Genomic DNA, 24,318 nt, shown 5'->3' with positions numbered 1-24,318 from the left:
ATATCTGGCTCGCCCACTGCCTGCTAGTGGCATTCCCCAGCCACACAAAGAAAACAGACAGTTCTCACCCACGCTCAAGTACCTGAGGAGCACCATTCACTTACAAGGAGTTGATACCCTCTTTACAAATAACGTTAGCCCTGTGTGAAGACGATCCCCGCAAGGACTTCTGCCAGGCAAGACCTTGTTAGCTGGTTTCCATTCGTGCAGTACTTGCAATCATAAAGCTGCATTAAAAAAAAAAATCACTTGTTATCAAAAAAAACGTTAACTCCAAGTGCTGGCCTTGCCTCAAGAAAGACTGAATTCCTGAGGGCACTTTGGTTGTCTCCAGTGTGTGGCCACCTGGGGGGCTGACACCTGCCGACATCCTGTAATCACGGGGTGAGTTTTTGTTTTGCAAGGACGCCACTTGGATCCTTGGCGACTTGACTGTTTCTCTGGTCTGGAACCCAGCTCCCCTTCCAGGGCAGGGAATGATGGTTGGGAACCTGGTCCCTGCCCTGGAAGGGGAGCTGGATTCCAGACCAGAGAAACAGTCAAGTCGCCAAGGATAAAAGTGCCGTCCTTGCAAAACAAAAACTCACCCCGTGATTACAGGATGTATCTCGAGTCCTGATGGAGCAGGTGCTGAGGGGGATGGGGAAAGCTGCCGCACCAGGGCACGCCGGCCCCGCCGTCGCGTGGCAGCTTTCCTCAGCCATGTGGGCAGGCCCTGCAGGGCCAGGGCCAGTCAGGTGGGACCCCAGGCCAGCACAGCTGCTGCTCTGTGATTGTTTAATATACAGGTCTTCTACATGTGATTTCCTCTGAAGTAAGAGGTCTGTGGCCAAATATAGTTCGAACCCTGGTAGAGAAATGGTGAGGACCAAACTAAGGGACTGGGAAGGCCTGCTCCAGGCGGACCAGTTGGAGGAAGGGATTCCAGATTCCAAGAAATGAGACATGGTGGATGATGTTCCAAGCAAAGTTCTGACTGTAAAGCAAAACCTGGGAAAGTCAGCTGGGTGGGACCCAAAGGTACGTGAGGATGTATTACAGGCATATAACTGATCAGAGACGGGCAGTAACCATTCAGTTCTAGGAGGTTTTGCTGCGGCCCACAGGCACGTCCCAATTTCTATCTGGGGTTCTTTTATTATTTTTAAAAAGGTAACAGCTTTATTGAGATACAATTCACATGCCATACAATTCAAGCATTAAAAGTGTACAATTCAATGTTTTGTTCTGTTTTTTAGCATATTCACAGAGTTGTACAATCATCACCACAATCAATTTTAGAACATTTTCACCACCTACTTGGAGTTCTGACTCTACAAAGTAGATGGAGAAATTAGGGAAAGAGCCACCAAGGTGACAAAAGGAGTATAAAGTTGGAGCTCAGAGAGTGTGAGAGGAAATGGGACTTTTGAGTTCAAGGGAAGGACACTGAGAAAAGATCTGGTGTTTAAATAGGAAACTACTCAAAGGAGGAGATTTGGCCTTTTGTTTCCATTAAGGACAAACAAAAAACTGGCTGGATCACAGCAAGAAGGATTTAGGTAAAACATAAGGGGAAAAAAACACACCCAGCTTCCTGGCAATGTTTCTAAATTCCTGGGTTATGCTGCCCTTGGAAACAAGACTGATGAACAGCCATCACGGGGTCCTTCCAGTTTCATGGTGTTGGTAAAGTGATGAGGCATCCCTTCAGAACTAGCTGAGTGAGTGCCTGCCCTTTTTGTGACAGGGAGTAGTCTTGCTGAACCCCGTTGACTAGGGAGAAGCTTCTAGAGGACCGTGTTACACGCTGGATGACTGATGGCCCTTTGGATGGATGAATGGAAGCTCCCAATGAGAGTTTCCTGGTCAGATCAGCCTTGAGGTAGTAAACCGGAAATTATGAGCGGGGCCCCAGAGATGGGAGCTATAGATCTCTCTTTCTGCCTGTTTCCTGATTAAGTTCAGTCTTCAAAGAATTTTTGAGCTCCTGCTGTGGGCCAGGTGTTAGACAGATCCCAGAAATAAAGCAGTGGTTCTCAACCAGGGGTGACTTTGCCCCCAGGGTACTCGTGCCAATGTCTGCAGACATTGGTGTTGTCACAGTTGGGACAGGGGGAGGGGTGATATGGGTATAGCTTGTGGATAGAGACCAGAGGTGCTGTAAACATCCCGCAGGACAGCCTCACGACAGAGAACCATCCAGTCTCAGATGCCAATAGTGCCGAGGTGGAGAAACCTTGAGATACATAAGCTTCAGTCCCTGCTTGCAAAGCATTTGGTCTGTTCATTGTGGTGCTTCTTAATATGGCTTGAAATGTGTCCTAATGAAAATTTCTGCATCGAAGAAACTCTTCAAGTTCCTTATTTGAAGACTTATAAATAAAACTGAATTCCTGACACCATTTGGGACTGAGAGCATGGTACTACCAATGTAAAGGGGCTCATCGCATTCTTACTAATTGACTGGGTGATCAAACCTTAGATTTAAAAAAATGATTTCGCAGAGGGAGGACAGGATCCAGGTGGCCTCTACCATCGTTATCAGCAGCACGACCCTATGCTTTTGAGTGTCTACACAGAATACAGTTGGACGGAAAGTAACCTACAAGTTGGGTTAATATAGTAAACCTCAACAGTTCATCCCCTTTAACTTGAACTTGTTCATAATTTTGGCAAAGCATAGCTAAAATCTCACTTTGCTGAAAAATCCCCTGGCCTAGTAACAGTTGCAGATGGATTATTTGCAATATTTTGGAACTAGTTCTTTCAAGTACTCATACATACTACTACTTACTATGAAATAACCAATATGGTAATTAAAATAAAATCTCAATTTATTAAAACGGCACCCTGAAGACCTCAAATACACCCTATTTTGTTTCACTGATGTGGGAGGTCAGTTATTTGACCTGGTGGTAGGTAGTGGGCTGTTCTGGAAAATTGCCTTTTCTATTTAATGAGGAGTAAAGTCGGCCAGAATGACCTCTAACGCTTTTCCCCCCTGCTGTTAAAGTTTTCAGCTTAGCAGCTTTTGAGTGTGGCCTTTAGAGGCTTGGCACCCGCACCCTTCAGCTTGAAATCTCCCCCTTACCATTGTGCCAAGTGCCCTGGGCGTTCCAGTTAACTGGAATGGTCTTGCAAATAATTGAAAAAAAAAATCTGTAATTCAGACTCTTCATTAATTCATACTGGTTTTTGCCCCCAAAGGATCCAAATTCCTGTGGGTTCATCGGGCTTCAAACCCAATATTTAAGAATCATTGCAAAGTACATATTTTTCAGTCGGTGATGCTTAAAAACTGAAAGCAGAAAACTCTTCTGAGCCTCAATTTTCTCACTTGTAAACTGAAATCTAAATCCTTTCCTGCCTTATTAACTAGGCTATTTAAAAAGCTAATGACTAAATTGACATCCTCTCTCAGTAATCGGCAACCTTCTTCCTCCCGTCCTCCTTCTTGGAGTTGGGAGTTTTTACCATTGCAGACATATTATTTTCATGCTTCAAGTGTGAGAGTTTTGCCTTTGAATCTAAACAAATGTTTGACCTCACTTGAGGATTTTCTACTCACTGTCACGACTTCCTTGGTTAGGATAGTAACTGTATCCTCTTTAAATCTTTCTCTTTTTTCCCTCTAGATCAACTACTTTTTACTTTACCAGGAGGATCACTACCCCCAAATATGAGTGTTAGTAACTTGTTCCAATTTTTTTTCATTTCTGAACTGAAGCCAACTGAAGCCATCTTGACAAGTCTGAGCAAATGTCAACATTCCTGGGGACTAATCGTATTTCCTGAAAGACTCTGAAAAGCTGTTCTTTAGGCTAGTTGGCCAAAACATTTTTTTGAGAAGAGATGGGAAATTAAGTCATGAGAAAAAGCGTGATGGAAATCCTGCATGGCTGAAACCTGAAAGTAGGTTAGCTGGAGACGGTTGTGAGGTGTGGGGCACTAAGGGTGGCCATAGCTGGCCGAATCAAGCAGAACCGTGATGGGGCTTGAGTTTGCCAGTGGCCTCCTCTATGCGCCCTGTGGGAATCACATGTCTCAGACCAGGAAGCATGGGTCCAGGATGATGGTTCTTACTTAAGGTTTGTGTGGAAGTCTGCAAACTTCTGACTAGGAAGGGAGAGTGGAATTGAGCCACCAGGGATGAACCCTAGGCTCACGCTGGTGCAACAGCAAGCCCTTCGCCCTTCTCTCGATTCCCTAGCGAAGTAGATTCTGGTTTCCACCAAAGGCTGAGAGGGGGGCAGGCAGAGGGTGTCACTGCCCCTGTAGCACAACCCTGGTCCCAACACAACACTCTTGTGTCTAGGGTTCACAGACCTCATTGAGCAAGTCTCCCACTCGACAGCCAGTCCCCACCACAAAGGCCTCTCTCCAAAGACCCCAGTGATGACTGGCAAGGCCCATGGATGGGCACGGCTGGGGTGGGAGCAGAGGCCTGTTCCAGGGCTGCGGGATGGCCCACGCTGGCTCAACACCCACGGTTGGCGGTGGAGCCAGCATTTCTCACCCAACCAGAGCTGACATCTGAAGAGAAAAGGGCATCTCCAGATACAACAAAGAGAAATTCGCAGCCTCATGTTTATAACGCGATTACAGGTTACAAATGCCTTCCTTTCCACCTAGATGTCACTCAGTCAGCTTTAAACCCTTGCTTCTAAAGGGCAAATTGAGAATTCTGTTCCCTCAAAGACAGAGAAGCGCAGCTTTTCCCAGTACATTGTGAAGACAGGGGCCCTGCTGGCTGGTGCAGAAAGGCTGCCTAGCACTGCAGGGGCAACAGAAACAACCACAAACATGGTGAGAAAAGGACAGCAGGTGAATGAGAAATGCTAGTGCCTAGGCACATCTGTGTTGGTTGTATGTGAAACTGGAATACACACGCCATGGTCAGGAAACGTGGCCAGAAACCCACAATAGGAGTAAAACTGGAAAAGATGGCCCCATGCAGAAGCTTAAAGGATGGAGTCTGGCTGGTGTGAGAGAATGGGACTAGTTAGCCTCATGAGAAAGAACTATTTGGTTATTTCTCATCGTGTCACACGTTGAAAGAGAAATTTTAACAACACAGGCAAAGAGCAGGAAAAAGAAAATCCATTATAGGGGTATGGTACAGGACCAGCTAAAACTGTAACCCTATACACGGAGGGCCTGGTAATAAAAGAACAGTCTCGCAACTGCTTTCTCTCCTGTTCGTGTTCACGGTAACAGCTGGATACATACTAATTGCAAGAAGTGAAAGAAAGAGGCTGAAGTTTAAAAGCAGGCATGCTGTAATCAGTCTCTCGCCAGCACAATTTCAGACCCAAGTGTGCTGTGCCGCCTAGCAGGTCTATTTTAAACGTACACTCACAGTTCCTCGTTGGTGTGGATGGCTTCGCGCTGTTCTCTTCTTCCAGGTGCATCGCTTCTGTCCATCGAGAGATGGTTTAACGGCGGGTTCTCAGCCTCAGTGCTGTGGACATGGGGATTGGATCACTCTCTGCCCTGGGGGCTGCCCTGTGCACTGTGGGATGCTTAGCAGCATCCCGGTCTCTGCCCACCAGGTGCCAGGAGCACCCCCCTCCCCAAGCCATGGCAACCAAAGCGTCTCCAGGCATTGTCAGATGTTCCCTGGAGGGCATGATCACCCCCAGTTGAGAATCACTGGGATAAACGAATAAGGAATGGCTTTCTCTTCCCTCCTCGACCCCACACCCAAACATCCCTACCCAGGGCCGGGAACCTGCGTGAGACACCTCCTAATCCACCGGACTGCCCTCTTGTTCTGAGTGGCCTTCGGTAATACTTTTGACTTGCAAGACTATTAGGCATTCAGGACAGTGCTCCTACTACCCTTGAAGAGAAAGTCCTTTCAGCTAAATTTTGGGAGGAGGGAGGAAAAGCAGGTAAATTTCCCTTTAGAGATATTTGTCTGCTTTAGTCTATGGAAGGTTTCAGACAGAATTCTGCACATCCAGGGTCTCTGTGAACTAGAGGGGGGATTGGGTACTTGAAACTCACCTCCCCACCCCCTCCCTTTGCCACATTTCTACAAATGAAGAAAGGGGCCAGAAGGGGAAATGACTTGCTCGAGGTCATACATATGCCTAATCCTCCTTTTCTTTCTTTTTTTAAAACATCTTTATTGGAGTATAATTGCTTTACAATGGTGTGTTAGTTGCTGCTGTATAACAAAGTGAATCAGCTATACATATACATACAGCCCTATATCCCCTCCCTTTTTCACCTCCCTCCCACCCTCCCTGTCCCACCCCTCTAGGTGGACACAAAGCGCAGAGCTGATCTCTCTCCCTGTGCTATGCGGCTGCTTCCCACTAGCTAGCTATTTTACATTTGGTCGTGTATATACGTCCATGCCACTCTCTCACTTCGTCCCATCTTACCCTTCCCCCTCCCCGTGTCCTCAAGTCCATTCTCTATGCCTGCATCTTTATTCCTGTCCTGCCCCTAATCCTCCTTTTCTGAGGACATAGGCCAATATGATTCTTCTTTGCCCAATATGTCTGAAGAGCTTCGGTCTCTAAACACGGATAACTTGCAGTGCTTCACAAGCGACAGTTTTGGCCAAACCATGCCAGTTCAGGAATGCAGATTTTATAAATGATAGAATACTGCAACCAGTTAGTGCAAACAAACATTTATTGTGAAATATTCATCCTACCCTTTATTAGGTATTACATCATCAAAGCACTTTGTGGCAATGAAAATAGCTTTTTTACCCCTCTGATTCACCCAATATTCCATTAAAGCTGCAAAAAATGTGCAATCTGCTTGAAAAATAGGTTGCTCTTATTTACTCATTTGTGAAAAGTCAAAAATTAAAAAAGAAAATGAAACTTGCTTACACGGCCTCTAGAGCCAATTTGCCTTCCCGCTTCCCAGCTACTCCCCAAAATAATTAACAAAGATAATTTGTTTTAAATGCCTTTTTATAAAACCAATGCACCTTTCCCCATATTATAATCATAAAAATTTTAAAAAGCCATTATTTACTTTCTTGGAAAAAAGGTGGCCAGCCGTTGTTTTTTGATTGGGAGCATGTGTATTTCCTGGGAGTTCACTTTCTTTAACTTTATGCTCCGGTTTTTGACGGGTTTCCTAAGGGGCTCCGTGTTTCCCATGGACTCTTCTCCTGGGCTGTTGATGTCATAGCCCTGAAGCATGGAGTCTTCTCTTTTGAAGGAGAAGTTTTTGGTGGACACCCCCGAGAGGCCTTTGAGCTTGCCACAGAAGATGGTAGGCACAGTGTCTTCCACGGAGACGATCACCTTGGCTGCCTGGGACTCGCTCACAATCTCAATGTTATTTTCAGCCTTGACCTCACCGCTGGGCTGGCTGGGCAGCTCGGAGGCGGCGCTGCTGCCCATGTGACTATCCATCACGGCTGAGGCCTCATGGGGCGTGGTGGGGGCAAAGGGCACTTCCGTGCCACTGGGAAGTTTCTCCATCACAGTGTGACCTGGGCTGTCCGCTGACCCGCTGCTGTCATACAATGTCTCAGGGGGAGGCTCAGATTTCCGGTGGGCTGCCAGCGACAGGTCCAGGGCTGCATCTTCCTGGCACATCGGGGGACTGACTTCGCCAGCCTTGAGCCAGGGCACTGACTTCATGGAGAGATCCAGGGCCTCGTTCTCGCTCCCCATCTTGATGACGGTGTGGCGGCCGAGCTGGAAGTACTCCCTCGGCGGGAAGAGGTTGAAGGGCTTCAGTTCCTCCTTCTGGAGAGGGGTCTGGGTGCCTTTAAAGGGGTGTAGGCCGAAGGAAGATGGCGGCTTTCGGAAACTGGGGCTGAACTTGGATTCAGAACTCTGAGGCACCGGGATGGGGATGGGGATGGGGACCGGCACAGGCAAGGGGACGATCACAGGGTAGGGAACCAAGAGGGTGGCCGGTGGGACCAGGGGGGACAAGGGGGAGTTAAAGGGCTGGGGGGGCACAGGGGCATATCCCGGAGGAGGCTGACAGGGTGGAGGGCCGAGAGCGCCCTGCGAAGGAAACAAATTCTGGAGCACGGCTTCGAAGGGCAACGTGGGCTCCTGCGGCTGGCTGGGGATCCTGAGGTCCAGGAGCTGGGGCTGGGCCTCGGGGTCCTCGGCTCCCTGGAAGAGGTTGCTGTGGATGGCGCTGGAGGAGCACGGGGCCTCCTGTGGCAGGACCAGAGGGGAGTTGAGGTGCTGGAAGACATGCTGCTCCAGCACCACCGGCAGCTGCACGGGGCCCTGTGTGGTCATGACGTACGTGGCGTTGCCGTTAGGGTTGAGCTCAGGCGCGGAGCTGCCCTCCACCTGCATGTGAATGGGCATCACCACCGGGCTCTCCCCGAGGCACAGGGGCTGCAGCACGGTGGCCGCTACCTTCAGAGCCATGCCGCTTTGGGACTCAGCCGGGGGGTTCAGAATGGACGGGGCCGGCACGGTCACCAGGGCCTTCTTTACCAGGTCGGTGGAGTTGATGTTCCAGGCCTCAGTGGTGATCAGCTGGGCCATGCCGTTCTCCAGTCTGTTATTGGCCAAGGCAGGGGAGGAGTCGGTCATGTCCATGGAGAGGTTCTGGGACTGCAGATCGTCCATCACTCAGCTCTGATGCCACTCGGCCTGCAACACAGAACACACCATATGAATCTTCCTTCCGAGACTATTTATAATTGCCTTGAGAGCTCTCTCTACATCTTTTAAAAGTTTCCACGTCTTAGTTAACCGGGGAGCACACCCATCTCTCTGTGTATACATACATGTTACAGATATTTCCTAATATATACGAACACACCCATACGATCAGCTGTGCGTGGACAGCCCCAATTTAACAGACGATTAAACTATAAACACAGATGATGTAATGACTAAATAGCCAAGTGAGGTTAAACAGAGTATTGTGAAGCCGAATACTCACTCAGCTTATATGTTTAGCCTGCAACAAACACAAAGTTTCATTCCACATTGTTCTATCGGACAGTTAAGATATGCGGGGATGGGACTTGTTCAAATTCAAATATGCAGCAGAGACTTACTTTCCTTTAAGAAAAGAAGTAGAACCCTGTCACGTTAGAATATTGTATGAAATTGGAAGGGGGCCACCCCAGTTATGGAAAGCATTTAAAAAACTCTTTGTAGCAGCAATAATTCTTCCAAAAGAGGCTTGATGAGAGGAACAGCAGTGTATTTATACAAGGCTCATTACAGTGGTCTCCCTCCAACCAGTGACACCCTCCTTCCTCCAGTAATAGGAAAAGCCACTCCGAGGAGTGAAGACAGGATAACTTGCACGAATGCTCGTTGGGTCCAGCGTCACTGTCCCCATTCTGTCTGTCTGACCCATGACCTCTCTCTCCTAACTTCTAGCTGTCAAGAAGAACAGATGTTGACGAATCTAGGGCTGGGGAAATGGAACCCTTGTTGGAAACAAACATCCTCAAAGGTGAGATATACTTTCTTGATGTCCGTGGCACCACTGGCCACCTCCTGAGAAGCCAAAGAAGCCCAGCGCCGGTGCTTCCTGGAGGAAGCAGGGCTGCAGCTGCGATATGGCTCTCCATGGAAACGCGTCCATATTTAGCCTTGTTACCATGGAGAAGGCAGGCACCATGTCTAACTCCGGGATCTGTGCAGCCCTGGAGTCTGGTTGGGCTCAATAATAATTCAATAATCTTCAGTCTTGCTGGGCAGGCCTTGGGCAACTCCGATTCTTGACCTCACCTGTCTGAGCCGTCTAGACTTCCGTCCTGGGGTCAACTTGTCCTCTCCTCGCCACGAAATTACCAACACAACCTCCAAAACAAGAGAGGCGGCCCAGCACACCATGGGATTAGAAGTGAACAAACGAGGCCTCACTAGAGGAAGGCAGCTTTAAGAAATGAACAACTCTGCGATATTTCCAGACAATCACAACGTGTCAAATGCACAGAACAAGGAGTTTCTCTGAAGCAGGAGGAGGGGAGGACAAGGGGAAGGATGCTGTGCAAACAACGTTATGGAGAAGGAATGATGAGTGATGCTCTCGGCAGAGCGCACTGCAGGGCCTCTGAGGGAGGGCACCAGAGCCCACTCCCTAGGGGCAGGGTGCGCTCCAAAAATGATCACGAAGTGGCCCAGCGTGGTGGCCAATGATGCCCTTGGGGCTGAGTACGGAGGAAGCCTGTTCCCAGGGAGCCGGAGGGGGCTCGCCCCAGCTGAAGGGCCTGGTTCTTCCCGAGAGGAGTGCTCCCTGATTCAGCCCAGAAAATGCCATGCCTCCAATACACCATTCATTCATTCTTCCATGCATTCATCCATCCATCCAACCAATCAATTTGCTGAATGCCTACTGCCTGCCCAACGCTTTGCTGGGGGCTGGAGATGCTGTCATGATCCTGGAGATGCTCCTGCTTTCATGGGGATTAGAGTCTACTGGGGGTGCATATGCTGTTGATCGGACAGAGACTGGCTAGCATGAGAAGGCGTCAGAGTGAAGCCAGGAGGAGCATCAGCCTCGGCAGGACAGAGCTCTGTCGGCCACTCACGGACAGTGCTTCGAAGGGTCGCCCTGTCCCTCACAGTGGCCACAACTCAGGGTGGGTTGGCAGAAGGCTGAAGGGAAGCTTGGGCGGGGCTGGTGAGGACAAGGACAGCAGCGGTCGGAGAAGGCACCACGGCCACCCGTCTGAGGCGGCTTCTGATGGCCTGTGACGCAGGCCGCCGGAGGAAGTCATGTCCCGTGTTTCCCGCGGGTTTGGAACTATCCAGCTATGAGGCTGCTTTCTCATAACAGGCTACACGTGCCCGCCTTCCAAACGTGGCGGCCTCCGTCCCTGTCTGCCTCCCTCAGCCCGCCCTCACCTCGTCGCCACCGGCTCCTGGCACATACCTTTGGCTCCGGCGGCGGCCCTCATCTCTCCCCGCGCAGCCTCACTCCTCTCCCGGCCTGCCCTGGTCCTAGGACTGCTAATCCTCCAGAACCTTCCCGCTCAGAGTACGAGGAGGCCGTCCTGCCAGGTGAGGGTGCCACCCCCAGGGGGCGCCCAGTGCCTGCAAACTCTTGCCATCAGGCCCCTTGCCAGGGCCTCTGGCCTCTGGGGACAGGGCCGGGGCCAGATGCGATGCGGGACAGGCCAGGAGGCAGGTGGCGGTGCGCGGCATCTCGGGGGCCAAGGGCCGGACTACCACCCCTGCCTCCTCCCACGTGACAGCTTTGGACCCGCCTGATGACTGAGCCGGGCAGGCCCGGGAATCAGCCCCGGTCCCCCACCTAGAGGCCTGCTGAGACGACGCCCGCCGCTCCCCACCGGGGACTGAGCACCCGCTCCGCGTCGCGTACCATGCGGGGCCCAGGACTACGCTGCCTGCGTCAAGCACCCTCCCGCCTCCCAGGGGGCTCTTCCCCTCTTCCGCCCTCTCCTCCTCCCCTCATTCACCCTGACAGCACGCACCCCGACTCTGGGTCAGCAGCTGGGGGGCCGGAGTGGGTGTCACTGTTGTAGGAGCTGGCGCTGGAAGCCCCAGGGATGCCCTGAGGATAACCAGCTCCTGAGATGAGGGCTCACAGGGCAAGTCTGTGTCCCTGAGAACAAGCCAGAAGCCAGATGCTGACTGCAGAGGTCGTGTCACAGAAGCCACCACATAGTGCTCAAGCCGAGGGGGTGCCATTTCTTCAGAGGTGGTAGGGAGCCTTTTGTTTGGGTTGTTCAAAATATTGTTGGCAAGGGCTTCCCTGGTGGCGCAGTGGTTGGGAGTCCGCCTGCCGGTGCAGGGGACACGGGTTCGTGCCCCGGTCCGGGAGGATCCCACGTGCCGCGGAGCGGCTGGGCCCGTGAGCCATGGCCACTGGGCCTGCGTGTCCGGAGCCTGTGCTCTGCAACGGGAGGGGCCACAGCGGTGAGAGGCCCGTATACCGCAAAAAAAAAAAAAATATATATATATATATATTGTTGGCAAAAGGATTTAAATGACATCGGCCATCCATTCGGCCTGCACCCATTACCCCTGGGGGTATGGGGCGGGGCGTAAAGGGAGGGGAAGTGGGCGATCTGGATCTGCGGTTGCTGGAGGCCTGTGGCCAGTTGCCTACGTGCCCCCCAGATGGAGAACCTGGGGAGACGCCTCAAGGCACAGAGCAGCTGGGGAGGTGAGGAAGGACTGTCTGGGGCAGTAATTGGGCTCAGAGACCTGTGGGGTCACAAAATTGCCACCTGAACCCCTTGTCTAACTATCACGAAGATCTAAGGATACCAGAGGCACGCTGTCCCTAGGATCTGCCCCTCAGCTTGGAGCCCTCTCGGGCCTTGACCTTCACCCAGCCAACTCCTGCTCACCTGTCAGACTCTGGACTCTCATCCTCTGAGATCTCCCCCAACCCCACTGAGCTCCCACAGGACCCCAAACTTACCTTGTCTAGTCCTGACCCTCCCTCTCATGCTGGCATTGCCAGTATGAGAAACAACTTTCTCACTTGCTCATCTTTATAACCGTAGCTGGTGAATCCTTTCAGAAAGGAGGGCATGAATGAGTATCTAGGCCTTTCGCAGCCTGGCGTTCTCATAACCAGCGTCTTGTCACATTTATAGAATCATGGCATATCAAGACTGGCAGGGACATTAAAGCTTACGTCTCTATCCTCTTCCCAATCTTTTTTACAGATGAGGAAACTGTGACCCAGAAAGGCTGAATAAAACTCGCCAGAGGCCAGTTATCACAGAGGTCACCATGCTCTTGTTGTGGAGAGAGCAGAGGGTCAGGCCCACAGGCGCCGGGGAGGGGAACATGGCAGTCACCCACCTTCACCAGCCAGGGGCAGACTCCAATGACGAGACAGTAGATGCGAAAGCACTTTGTGGACAGTGAAGAGTCTGACACGGTGACCTGTGAATGGATTCACCCTAGAGTCCCGTGTTTCTCCGACACACACAGACAATGAAAACCAAAGCAAAGCAACACGTGTGCCGTTTTCCTGATAAGGAGTTACATTCGTGAAGAAACCAACCTGGGGCCCAACTCCCAGGCAGTCGGTCAGTGACCCGCCCCACGCGTGCACCCCACTGGGTGCCCTGCAAGCCGGGCCTGCCTCTCAGGCCTCCTGCCTCCAGAGCGTCGCACAAAGGACTCAATTTACCTTACAGGCTTCCATACAGATTGACATTTTTTTGGACAAGGATTCATTTATAGCTTAATTTCAACAGTGAAAACAGTTGACCACTCAGATAATTTAGACTAGTCTCTAGGTCGTAGAGTCCATCTATTTCCCTGTTGTGGGCATTTAACACTTAATCTCTCTCTCCCTCTCTACACACACACACACACATACACACACACACACACACTCACACACTCAACCTAATACCCTCAGCTACATCCTAAATGATCCCATGGGGGCCCCCTGAGGAGCCTGCACCAACTCCAACTGAAGGAAGTTCAGAATGTGACTGTGAAGCCCACTCTAACCCAGGACAGGGTCCCCGAGACCACCTCACACAGAGCTTGATTTCTGAGCTGGGAATTTGGACAAAAGCCCTGGGGGCATGCCAGGAGCCCTATATCACCTTCTAGAGAGGGGCTTGATTTTGTACCGTGAATTGAGAGCATTTTCACCACAGAAACAACTATCAAGACGACCACAAGGCCCCTGGTCTGCAGCGCCAAGCGCCCCTGAGGAAATGCTTGAGGACTGGGTTCCTAGGTCTGGTGGGCAGGGTCACCTCGTGGTAATGCAAGCCAGGGGCCACTGGCTGCCTGGGAGCCCTGTGAGGACCCTGGAACCACTGGAGTGAGGTCACGGGGAAGTGAGCTCAGCCTCAGGGGAAGCAGTCTTAGTGATCTGGGCAGATTCCACCTCCAGGACCTGGATGATCTAGGGCGGGCCATTCTGGAGTCCCCTGGTCCCGATCCTGGGGACACCCCCTTCAGCCCCAACAGCCTGCAGGTGTGACCTGCCCTCCTCTTCCCCTGAAGTCAGCCTCACCTAGATATTTTATCAAGATAAATTTCCTCCTCTAAGACATTCATTTTCAGGACTTCCCTGGTGGCGCACTGGTTAAGAATCTGCCTGCCAACGTAGGAGACACGCGTTTGAGCCCTGGTCCGGGAAGACCCCACATGCCGTGGGGTAACTAAGCCCATGCGCCACAACTACTGAGCCTGTGAGCCATAACTACTGAGCCCGTGAGCCACAACTACTGAGCCCGTGAGCCATAACTACTGAGCCCTCGTGCCTAGAGCCCGTGCTCCACAACTACTGAGCCTGCGCTCTAGAGCACGCGAGCCACAACTCCTGAGCCCGCGAGCCATAACTACTGAAGCCCGCGTGCCTAGAGCCCGAGCTCTGCAACGAGAGAAGCCACCGCAATAAGAAGCCTGCGCACTGCAACAAAGAGCAGTCCCCGCTCGCCGCAACTGGAGAAAGCCTGGGCGCAGCAACGAAGACCCAATGCAGCCAAAAATAAATAAATAAAAATAAATAAATTTATTTTTAAAAAAGACATTCATTTTCTAAAAATATATCCCGATACTATGTGTTTTCCAACTGTAAAATATCAACAGCTTTGGTGTTTATGGAGCCTGTAGGCAGCCATCATTTTTTCAGGTCAGAATTGGATCATCAATGTCCTTGGAGCAGCAGCAGCATTACCTGAGAGCCTGCTAAAAATGCAGAGTCTCGAGCCCCACCCCAGACCACCTGAATCAGCACCTGCATCTCGACAAGCTCCCGGGATGATCTGTGTGCACGTTCACATCTGACAGGTGCTGGCTTAGCTCTGGTTCTCAACTTGGCTACACATTAGAATCACCCGGGAGCTTTAAAAAATACTGATGCCTGGGTTCCACCACCAAGACTCTGACTTAATTGGTCTCGGGTAGAGCCGGGGCATTGGGGTTTTGAAAAATTCCCCAGGTGACTCTACTGTGCAGGCAGAATGGCCTTAATCCAAAGTCCAGAGAACAAGGCACCTGGTCAGCCAACCTTCTTCTTAGTGGCTGATCTTGCTTCTTACTTCACAGAAAAGATTAAAGCCATCAAGTCTGGAATTCCCTCAACTTCCACCCTGGCCATCACAGAGTCTTCCCATGTGCCCCCGCCCCTGGGAAAAAGTGAGGTGTCACTCCTTCTTGCAAGGCTGACTTCCCAGAGACCTCTGTAAGCATCCTCTCCCTGCCAACTGCACCCTATTCTATTTCTTGCTTTCGATCCAGCACTTAAAACTATACCCTCAATGATCAACCTAATTCTGTATAAAAATCACCAGCCACTTACTATGAGTGAAATGAGCAAAGCATAACTTTCATCCTTTAATACAACGTAGATATGGTTTCACCATTCAGGACCTGATATGTACTAAATATCTAAGAAGTAATTCCAACTGGGTAAAAAATGGTTTTGCTCTCCCCATAGGGTATAATAATTGTCAATTACTTGCCCCAGTGATTAAATTTTCTGAGCTTCAAACATCAGCACAGGGCGTTTCTACTGAAGCTGTGAACATAATTATCACATGAATGTATTCCCAAATCGGCTACAATACAGAGAACACAAAATAGTCACCTGGCTTACAGCTGATTGCCTTTTACACGCAGAGATCTACACGGCCCTCCAAAAGGACTATGACTACCCAAGTTAGCTTTGGGAACGAGTTCTCCAACATGTTACTTCATTTATTAAAACAGTGGTGGCCGTGCAGTTCATGACTGAGTCTCACATTCATGAAGGTGGGCAGCGGCTGTGGGGAGTTTTGCCAGAGAGGACTGAGTGCAAATCTTAGCTCTGATGTGATGTGATATTGGTGAAAAATGGGAGCTGTGAGACAGGCAGAGGAAGCAGCGAGCCTGAGCATGGTAAACTGGCCATTGACACCAGGGCACTCCCAGGCCTTCCCGGGGAACAGGGTACAGTCGTCATAAAACTTATTTATGTCCGTTTTACCACCTCATCCTTTTCATTCCCATTTTTCTATTTTATGGCATATGTAATAAATAAATACAGGAAGACATATATAATTTAACAATGTGTATGTGTCGAGGGGGTGGTCAATTCTTTCTTTTTTTCCTGATAGGAGTGCAAGCATGAAAAAGTTGGAACTCAGCAGGAGAGCCAGAGCTTCCAAGACCCAGCGAGACTTCCAAGGGTCCCCCCTTCCTGAACGAGTCTTGGGGTCACTGGCCCAGGCCACCCCTCACATTTTGCAGAGCAGGAAGCTGCGGTTCAGAGGTTGAGTGAGACTCAGAGGTTGTAGCGTGCAAGCCTCTCAGACCTGTGCTCCCTTCAAAAGCACAGTCCCTCAGCCACTGCCTTGGGTTCAAATTTCACTTGAGTCAAAGGGGTCCCCTGCTACATCTGTATCCCTTAACCAGAGTCCAACACCAAAGTATGTGGGATGGTCTGATTCAACCATCAAACTGTCAAATAGAGTTTGATGGGTGAGGACCTTGATAAAAAAGATGAAATAAACCCTCGAGTCCATGATATCTAATAGACAAGAAATAGAAGTAAAAGATGAGATTCAAGACACACACACACACACACACACACACACACACACACACACACACACACGAGCTCTTTGTGACTGGGGTAAAGTCATTTTGTGTCCCTGGGACTCAGTTTCCTCTTCTGTAACGTGGGGTACTGCCCCCCTCTCATGGTGGGGTGGAAAGTTAACTCAGGCCTCCCACGAGTGAGTGGTGCCTGCGGGAAGGAGTCAAACCCGGCCTTCTAGGAATTGCTGCGGGTCCTGAGGGATGGGGAGGTGTGGGAATTCAAGAGACTTGGACGGAAGAGGGAAAGGGTGCGAGGGGGTGGGGGAAGGGCAGAATGGGGGCGGGTCTTTCTGGGCCACTCCCATGACCCCCGAGAAGACTCCATTCCCTATCCTCCCAACTCCAAAGCCCACAGCGTGGGTGAGGGGAGCAGCTTGGAAGGAGGGACTAGGAATGGTGAAGAGGGAAAGGTTAGAGAAAGGAGGGAGGTTCTTTTGGGAGTTCTGGTTCCTCTTTAAACCAGGCCAGGGGAGAAGAGAAGGCCAAAAGGAGGGGCGAAGGTAAGAAGACCCTTCGGCTTCAGTCAGAGCATGGTTTCTCTCTCTTGGGACTCGACTTGCAGAGCAGGGCAGCAGCGTCTGTGGGGTGAAGACATCACAGCGCTGTCGGGAACCCACGATGTGTCAAACGTCCCTACGACGTGGTAGATTCCACCAGAGCACGGGAGGGATCTGGGGGTCTGGCTGTGGAGGGTGCCACGCAGCTGGCCTGGTTCCTTTCTGGCCCAGGAGGAGACTGTCAGATGTCTTTGCATTTCCGATCTCATTTTAGATTCCCCAGTACCTCCAGCCTGCCCACAGAGGACCTATGGCGGTCCTCGGGCTGCAGGCCTGGGTGCGGGGCCGGAGTAGAGAACTAGGCTCACGTCCACTCGTGTATGTATTCTTTCAAAAACTACCTACTCTCTCAGCTCAATTCCCCAAGGATTCACCAACTGATACTCTCCCAGGGCGATCTGCTTCTGACAGGGCTCCCTCAAGGTGCACAGTTCTTGCAGACGTGAAGGGGTAAGTCTCTAAAAGAATGCCAGTCCCTACACAGCAATGGGAAGAGATGTCAGCGCGAGGACCCCTCTAAGGTAGAGGAGAAATGCTTACTGTCCAGAGAGGGTTGCCCCTGAAACTAAGAGGAGAGAAGCACCCTCCTCAAGCCTGGGTGAGCCCAGGGGAACGGGAGACACACAGATCAGAATCACCAGAGAAAATCATAAAGAACTGCTGGTGGTGGCAGGGGACACTCACCTGGATGTGGGCTGTGAGAGCCCAGGAGTGTCCACCCCTGCACTCGGCCAAGGTCCCAGAGCCTTAAGCTGGACACACGGGACCCGAACACCCTCAGGTGCTGGTGCTGGAGTGGCCATCTCATGCAGGAGCACAGGTCGTGTTCAAGACCTCTGGCCAGGGTGTATCATCTTAAAAAGCTATGGTGTTTGGAGATTTTTCTGGCAATAAAGAAACCTCTTAAATAAGGAACAAAGAGGGAAAAAAACCTGCTCCTGGAAGAGAAAATACTTCTAATTAGATTGAGATACAAAGGTTAAATTTTTGTTCTGGGAAAAGGACTGTTTATAATCCCGTGTCATTAGCAGGACATTTTCCAGAGACTAGTGTGCCAGAAATAGACCCTCCGAGGGGTCACTGGAAGGAAGGGGTGCAGATTTGTGAGGTGCAAAGGACTGGAGTTCAGATTTTCCCTTTATCCTAATGCACATGAGCCCCTCACCAATTCTCGGCATGAAAACTGTGCCAGCCTCAGCTGGGCACTGCCCCCTGCCCCCCACTCCCGAGAGGGGTCAGAAGTACAAGCTTCGAACTCAGACAGGCCTAGGTTCAAATTTCAGCTCTGCCTAACTTTGCTAGCTGTGTGACCTTGGGCAAGTTAGTTCTAAGCCTCAGTTTCCCTCTGTGCAAAATGAGGTTAAAAAAGACCTGGGGTTGGGGGAAGAGCTGGACTGGTTGTAAGGATGAAAGGAAATAATCAGTGTAAAGTACCTGGCACAGGGCCTGGCACTTAGAAAGTTCCCAATAAAACATGGCTAGGGCTTCCCTGGCGGCGCAGTGGTTAAGAATCCACCTGCCAATGCAGGGGACACGGGTTCAAGCCCTGGGCCGGGAAGATCCCACATGCCGCGGAGCAACTGAGCCCGTGCGCCACAACTACTGAGCCTGTGCTCTAGAGCCCGCGAGCCACAACTACTGAGCCCGTGTGCCACAGCTACTGAAGCCCGCGCACCTAGAGCCCGTGCTCCGCAACAAGAGAAGCCACCGCAATGAGAAGCCCGTGCGCCGCAACGAAGAGTAGCCCCTGCTCACCGCAACTAGAGAAAGCCCGCGCGCAGCAACGAAGACCCAACGCAGCCAAAAACAAAAAAAGTTGGTGATAATGTTAAAAATAACGTGGCTAACATCGTCATCACCACTGTCATTGCCTGCAGCTTCATCATCATCATCGTCACTGTCATAGCCATCATATCATCACCATCATTACTGTCACCTTGTCACTAGCATCACTGTCATCATTATCAGATCCATTGCCTATATTTCCTCTCAGCGTCTTAAGTAGCATTACAAACGCTCCCAATGTGTTTGTACATTCAGTTTCTGAGTTAAGACCCTGTTTGTTCAGAGGTTCATTTTAAAATCAGCTGCTAGGAACTGGGAAGGCATTTACCATAGAATTAACACTACATCTGATGGCGAGGTTTCCACAGAAACTCACTTAACCCCCAGCACAGCTGAAATATTGAACATTTGCAGTGAAAATAGAAAATAACACTGTTGCCCTACAGGAAATGAAAGACAATGGGAAAACAATTCAATAAATACAAAAATCTACTTCTCATTCAGGCTGAGAGGCTGGGGGAGAAAGAAGAGGTGGCCAGAGCCTTTTGTATCTGGAATATGGACTCATGAGCATTTGTAAAGTTCCAAAGTTATAGCTGATTGGCTGTGATGCATAATTTCGCTTCAGATCCTACAGTTTTCTTTCTCCGTGACAGAAGGGCCTAAATAGCTCTCTCCTCTCCTGCCTAGCTGCAAGATTAGGGGCATTTTCTCAAAAACAAGGGAGGGCTGGAAGAGGAGAGGAATTGGGTAAGGACAAGAGGGAGAGAGAAAGCAGAGGAATTTTCTGAGATAACTGGGCAAGAGTTGAAGGAAAGAAGGTTGCTCAGCTGGAAGAGAGAAAACCGAGAAACTGAGGAAAGCTGTGAGAAAAACGCTGAATGAGCTTTATTCAGCTGCCCAAAACGGACCGCTGTTGAGCTACAACCGCTTGGCTGCTGAGCTACAACCACTTGGCTGCTGTGCAGCGTGGTGGAGGGAGAGGCGGGAGTGGAGCTTCCCAGTAGAATGAGGGAAAATAGGAAATTGTTCACCAGCACTAGAGGTACATGAGAAAGGTGATCCAAATTCGAGGAAAGCTTCTCCCATGCTTTTAAAACCACCAAGCACATTCACTTATGACTTGAGTTGTCAATCATAGAAAACAACATAGATTAGTCTTCTTTTGGTCCCTGATCTTTGTCTTTGCCTACCTCTCACCCCCTCCTTGGGCAGTCAGAATTGGGTTTCCTCTATCAGAATTGGGTTTTCCAGAATGGAGCTGATAAACTCATTCTCAATGAGGTCTATGACTAATAGGTTCAAGAATTATGTTTCCTTTATTGGTGTAATAAACTTAATTCAGTCAGTGATAATGTTATGGACAAAGAAATGAAATCCTAATTGAGCGATTTCAGATACCAACCAAAGGGAGAAATCCTACTTATCTTGAAGTCCCTCCATAGACACGAGAGCCTACAGCTATGACCAAGTTTGCTGGCTCCATTAAAAGGCACTTGACGTGCAAAAAGGGGATGGGACATGGCCTCACCCTTTAAGCCTTCAGCGCTTACAGAGGAAGTGAATGCCTTCCTAGACTCAATCAACAAACACTTGCTGTTCACATACCAGGAACCACATGAGTATGTGGCTCCCAGGTCTAGAGGTTTTAGCAGTATCTGGAACTGTCTTCACAGGGCCCTGTTACTAAACTGGCTACCTCCTCCAGCTCTGGTCTCTGTCGTACCAGGTTTCTCTGCAGAGGTTAGGGGCCTCAAAGGACTGCACCCCCATGCACACATGCTACTGCAATGTCACAGCCACGGTGGAAGCCTAAGGACCACCAACTGTGGCAGACACAGTAAGGAGGGGGGGGAAGCTGTTGGGTTTTGATGATCCCAATTGGCTCCTTATCTTAGTTTGGGCTCCTCCACAGACTGGCTTGACTGCAAGAAGTTTCTTTGGCAGAAGATCTAGAAAACACCAGCAGAGAAGTGAAGCAGTGAGACTCGGAAAGGAAGGAAGCCAACTTATCAAGTTAGTTACCACCATGGGCAACTGGGGCTCAGCTGCACAGGTAACGCTGGGAGACAGTGGAGAACATCTGCCTGGGAGGTGGGGCATTTATTCACCAACCCCCATCCATCAGATGTCAAGGGCTACTCCTGGACAATGTGTTAATTCCCTGGCACTTCCAGCCAGCCCAGCACGCGGGCCTAGTGCACTCTTGAGACTAAGGAAAAAAAGCCTGAGGGAAAACCACAGGTATTTTCAGTGAGCAGCCATTAGAGTATAGGGGTCACCCTGAGAGGGCATGGGGACGGGATGTCACCCATGTCTGCTACACCAGCCATGCCCTGGAAAGTTCTAGTGCTTATTATGTGACGACCCAAATGTCACCAATTCAGACCACCATGACCAGGTGTTTCCCCAACTGCTGGCACTTTCTATGACCCCTGTGAAGAAGACACTCTGTTATGGTAACAATCTCCAAGCCACAGAGGAATCTGCTAGAAGTGTGCCTTGAGATCTCATAAAGAGCCAGGCACATGACGAGGCCAGAGACAGCTCCCTTTCCAAAAGCAAAATGTTCCAGAGAAGCTCAGCTTGGCTAAAGTGCTCCTTTGCTAGAATATAATTTGGGCCCTCAAGAAAGTTCTTTTAATCATATTTGTGCTGGCTGGAATGCAAGATGTTCCTGGGATGAGTCATAGAGGGAGTTTCTCTTCTAGTGATCTTGTGTTCCAACTCAGGGCCCAAAAACCAATAAATAAACAAATGCCACTTCACTTCATCAGCTGCATACCGCCTAAACACAATAATAATAGTACCCTCGACCTGAGAAATACGCAGACAATGCAGGAAGAGGGCAGAGAGTGCTCGTCGTTTCAACAGGGACCCTTCTTTCTGGAATTCTGTTTTGTCAGAAGCACCCCTCTGCCTGGAGACAAGCTCTCTCAAGAACAGAACAAGGCACTCTGCAGAATCTTTGGGTTGGTGAGTCTTCGGAAATTCTAGAAATGCACTATATTTATCTTAAAGCATGTATCATGGTTGCAGCTAATATAGCATAAACAATGCAAGGGTGCCGTACGGGGAGGAAAGGCTGCAGTGTAACATCTGGCTGGTTGACAACGAAGATTACAGGTGTTATTTCCTATTTTCTTTCGGGGAAGAGTTCTGGAACGTGTGTTCACACACACACATGCATACACCCCACGGTGGGCAAGCAGGAGTGAGTCCGCCTGTCGTCCCTCTAACACTCAAGGTGGTCCCCAAACCAGGATCCATGCTGATTCTCCTTCATCCTCACCTGCTCCACCCCTGAGTTCCAGTCATTCAACCCTTATTCCCAGAAGTGACAATGTGGACCGGGTCTTGCCACGGGGCCAGGATTTCAGTAGAGGAGATGGTGGAATGCGGTCCAGAAGCAGGAGGAAAGGCACAAGAGGGAAGGTGTGGAGCCTGGGGCCCGGGGCTGGGGAGGGCCTGAGGGAGAGACCAGGTGCTGTGAACAAGAGAGGCGTGTCTGGCTCCTCCAAAGGGGGTTAAAAGTTGCCCTTCGGCAATGAACCCATGCGCCAAAGGATTGCTGACTCAACCAACGCAATTTTGATGTTTCCACAGGCCCTGCTGAACAGAAGGTCATGATTCAGTCATGAGACCATTAGATAGGGAGGAAAAGAATGAGGAGATTAATTTGCAGGACTTGGCTAGCTCTCCCCGCCCCCCCTTCACACACACACACACACACACACACACACACTCACAAGATGAGAATAATAAGCTATTTACTAAGCATTTGCTTATTATGTGCCAGGCACCCTGCTAGGCATTTCACATTCATTCATTTTCTCATCCACTTTCTCAGCAGCCCCAGCAGATCAGTACCACCTTGGCTTGAATTGGTTTGTCCGCTTTTCTTTTTCCCCCACAAACTGAGCTGTGAATCCCCAGGGAATGGTTGTTCTGATGGGAGGAAGGGTCAGAGCTTTCCAAGAATGTGAAGGACACAATGCAGGGAAGATGGGTCTGGGGGACGGGGGAGGGGAAGAGAGGGCCCCGCGTGGGGGGCCGCTGAGGGTGGTGAAGGGGGAGTGTCTTCTTACCTCTGACCAGAGCCTAGAGCTCCCTGGCCTGCTTCTGCTCCTGCAGCAGGCCTCAACCTGAGCTCCCCGCTCCACCACTGCCCCTGCACCAGCCACCCCTGGCCCCTGAAGGACAACTCTCTCTTCCTAAACCTCAACGAGTCCCAGGTAAGGGTTCATTCCAACCCTTCCCAGAAAAGTATGTCATCTGTGGCCAACTGGCCAGCTGTTGGCCATACCCATCTCTTCATCTGCCTGGACTACGTTTCCCAGCTTCCCTAGCAGTTTGGTGTACAGCACTTCCAGGCTGGCTCCTATACAAACCTTCCATATATGATGCTCCAACCTCTTTCTCCTCCCCTCAGCTTGATGCACAGGGACCTCCTGGAAGCCACCTGATGGAGACAGTGGAGCCACAAGATGGAATCTGCACACCTGACTCATGGCCTGGTGGAGGGCGACCAGCCATCGGGAACATCTACTTTGGGCTTTATGTGAGGAAGGAATAAACTTCTGTTGTACTTGAGCCACAATACACATTCGACTTGTTCAGAACAGCAGCTGGCATCCCCTTACCCGACACCGTGCTCCCCGGGACGGCTCTGTGCACAGCGGGTGCTGGGGGCAGGCAGACGTGCAGCCTCCGAGCAACTCGAGCCCCACTGGCCGAAAAGCAGAACGGCAGGAGCTGCCCAAGTGCTCAGGGCCCAGTTCTGAGCCTCCACGTGCATACTTTTCTGCACTAAAAGCACTGACTCCCTTGGCTGTTCTTCCTGACTTAAATCGATTTATGAACATGGGTTCGGGACCATTCTTTGCTTGGTTCCTGCATAAGTCTCCACTGAAAGAGTCCATCTCCTTGGCATTCACAGAGCCGGCGGGGTCGGGAGAGGCCAGGGGGAGTGGAGCTGCCATCAGAGAGCAGAGAAGGCCAGCCTTTTAGCAGCCTTCCGCCCTGGAGACCCCCAGGGGCCCACCCGTGCGAGTGGGTAGGGGTGTGGGAGGGAGAAGCAGCGGGGCCCCGGCTCAACGCAGACAAACAGACCCAGGAAGCTGGTGGGCCTGGCATCTGGCCAGAGGAAGCTGCTAGGACCATAACACCCCCTTCTCTCTTTGTACCCTTTGATGCTTTGCTGGTTTGAAGAGCAGGGAGGCCTGGGACTCCTGCCCTTTCCCCGGCCACATGGGATTCTTTATAGGAAAGGTCCCTGTGGCTCTTCCTTTCGGGGGGTCCACCATCCATGCTTCAAGGGGCTCGGCCAGCTTTCCCTTGGTGCCCTACATCATTGATTGTCCAGGCAAAGACTGCCCTTTCAAAAGTAGCCTCCCCTCCACCAAACACAGATGTTTCACTACTAGCAAGCTCTTGTGCGATGTTTGACATGACTGCCCTCTTTCTGGGTTTCTCTCCAAAGTACCCAT

At 50.7% G+C, this 24,318-nt stretch overlaps 1 protein-coding gene across 2 annotated transcripts in view; it reads right to left on the bottom strand.

Moving 5' to 3' along the window:
- Window positions 1-6,597: 6,597 nt before the first annotated feature.
- RAI2 (retinoic acid induced 2) overlaps window positions 6,598-24,318 on the bottom strand; it is a 61,111-nt gene continuing 43,390 nt past the window's right edge. For both annotated transcript variants that reach the window (XM_060086369.1, XM_060086368.1), the window contains exon 2: window positions 6,598-8,585. In XM_060086369.1, coding sequence (XP_059942352.1) covers window positions 6,981-8,561 — 1,581 coding nt within the window. In that variant the 5' untranslated portion in view covers window positions 8,562-8,585 and the 3' untranslated portion in view covers window positions 6,598-6,980. The remainder of the gene's footprint in view (window positions 8,586-24,318) is intronic.

Source organism: Mesoplodon densirostris, chromosome X (genome assembly GCF_025265405.1).
Source record: "Mesoplodon densirostris isolate mMesDen1 chromosome X, mMesDen1 primary haplotype, whole genome shotgun sequence".
Lineage (NCBI taxonomy): Eukaryota > Metazoa > Chordata > Mammalia > Artiodactyla > Ziphiidae > Mesoplodon > Mesoplodon densirostris.
Note: the sequence above shows the minus strand (reverse complement) of the source record. Positions and strands in the feature narration are given on the sequence as shown.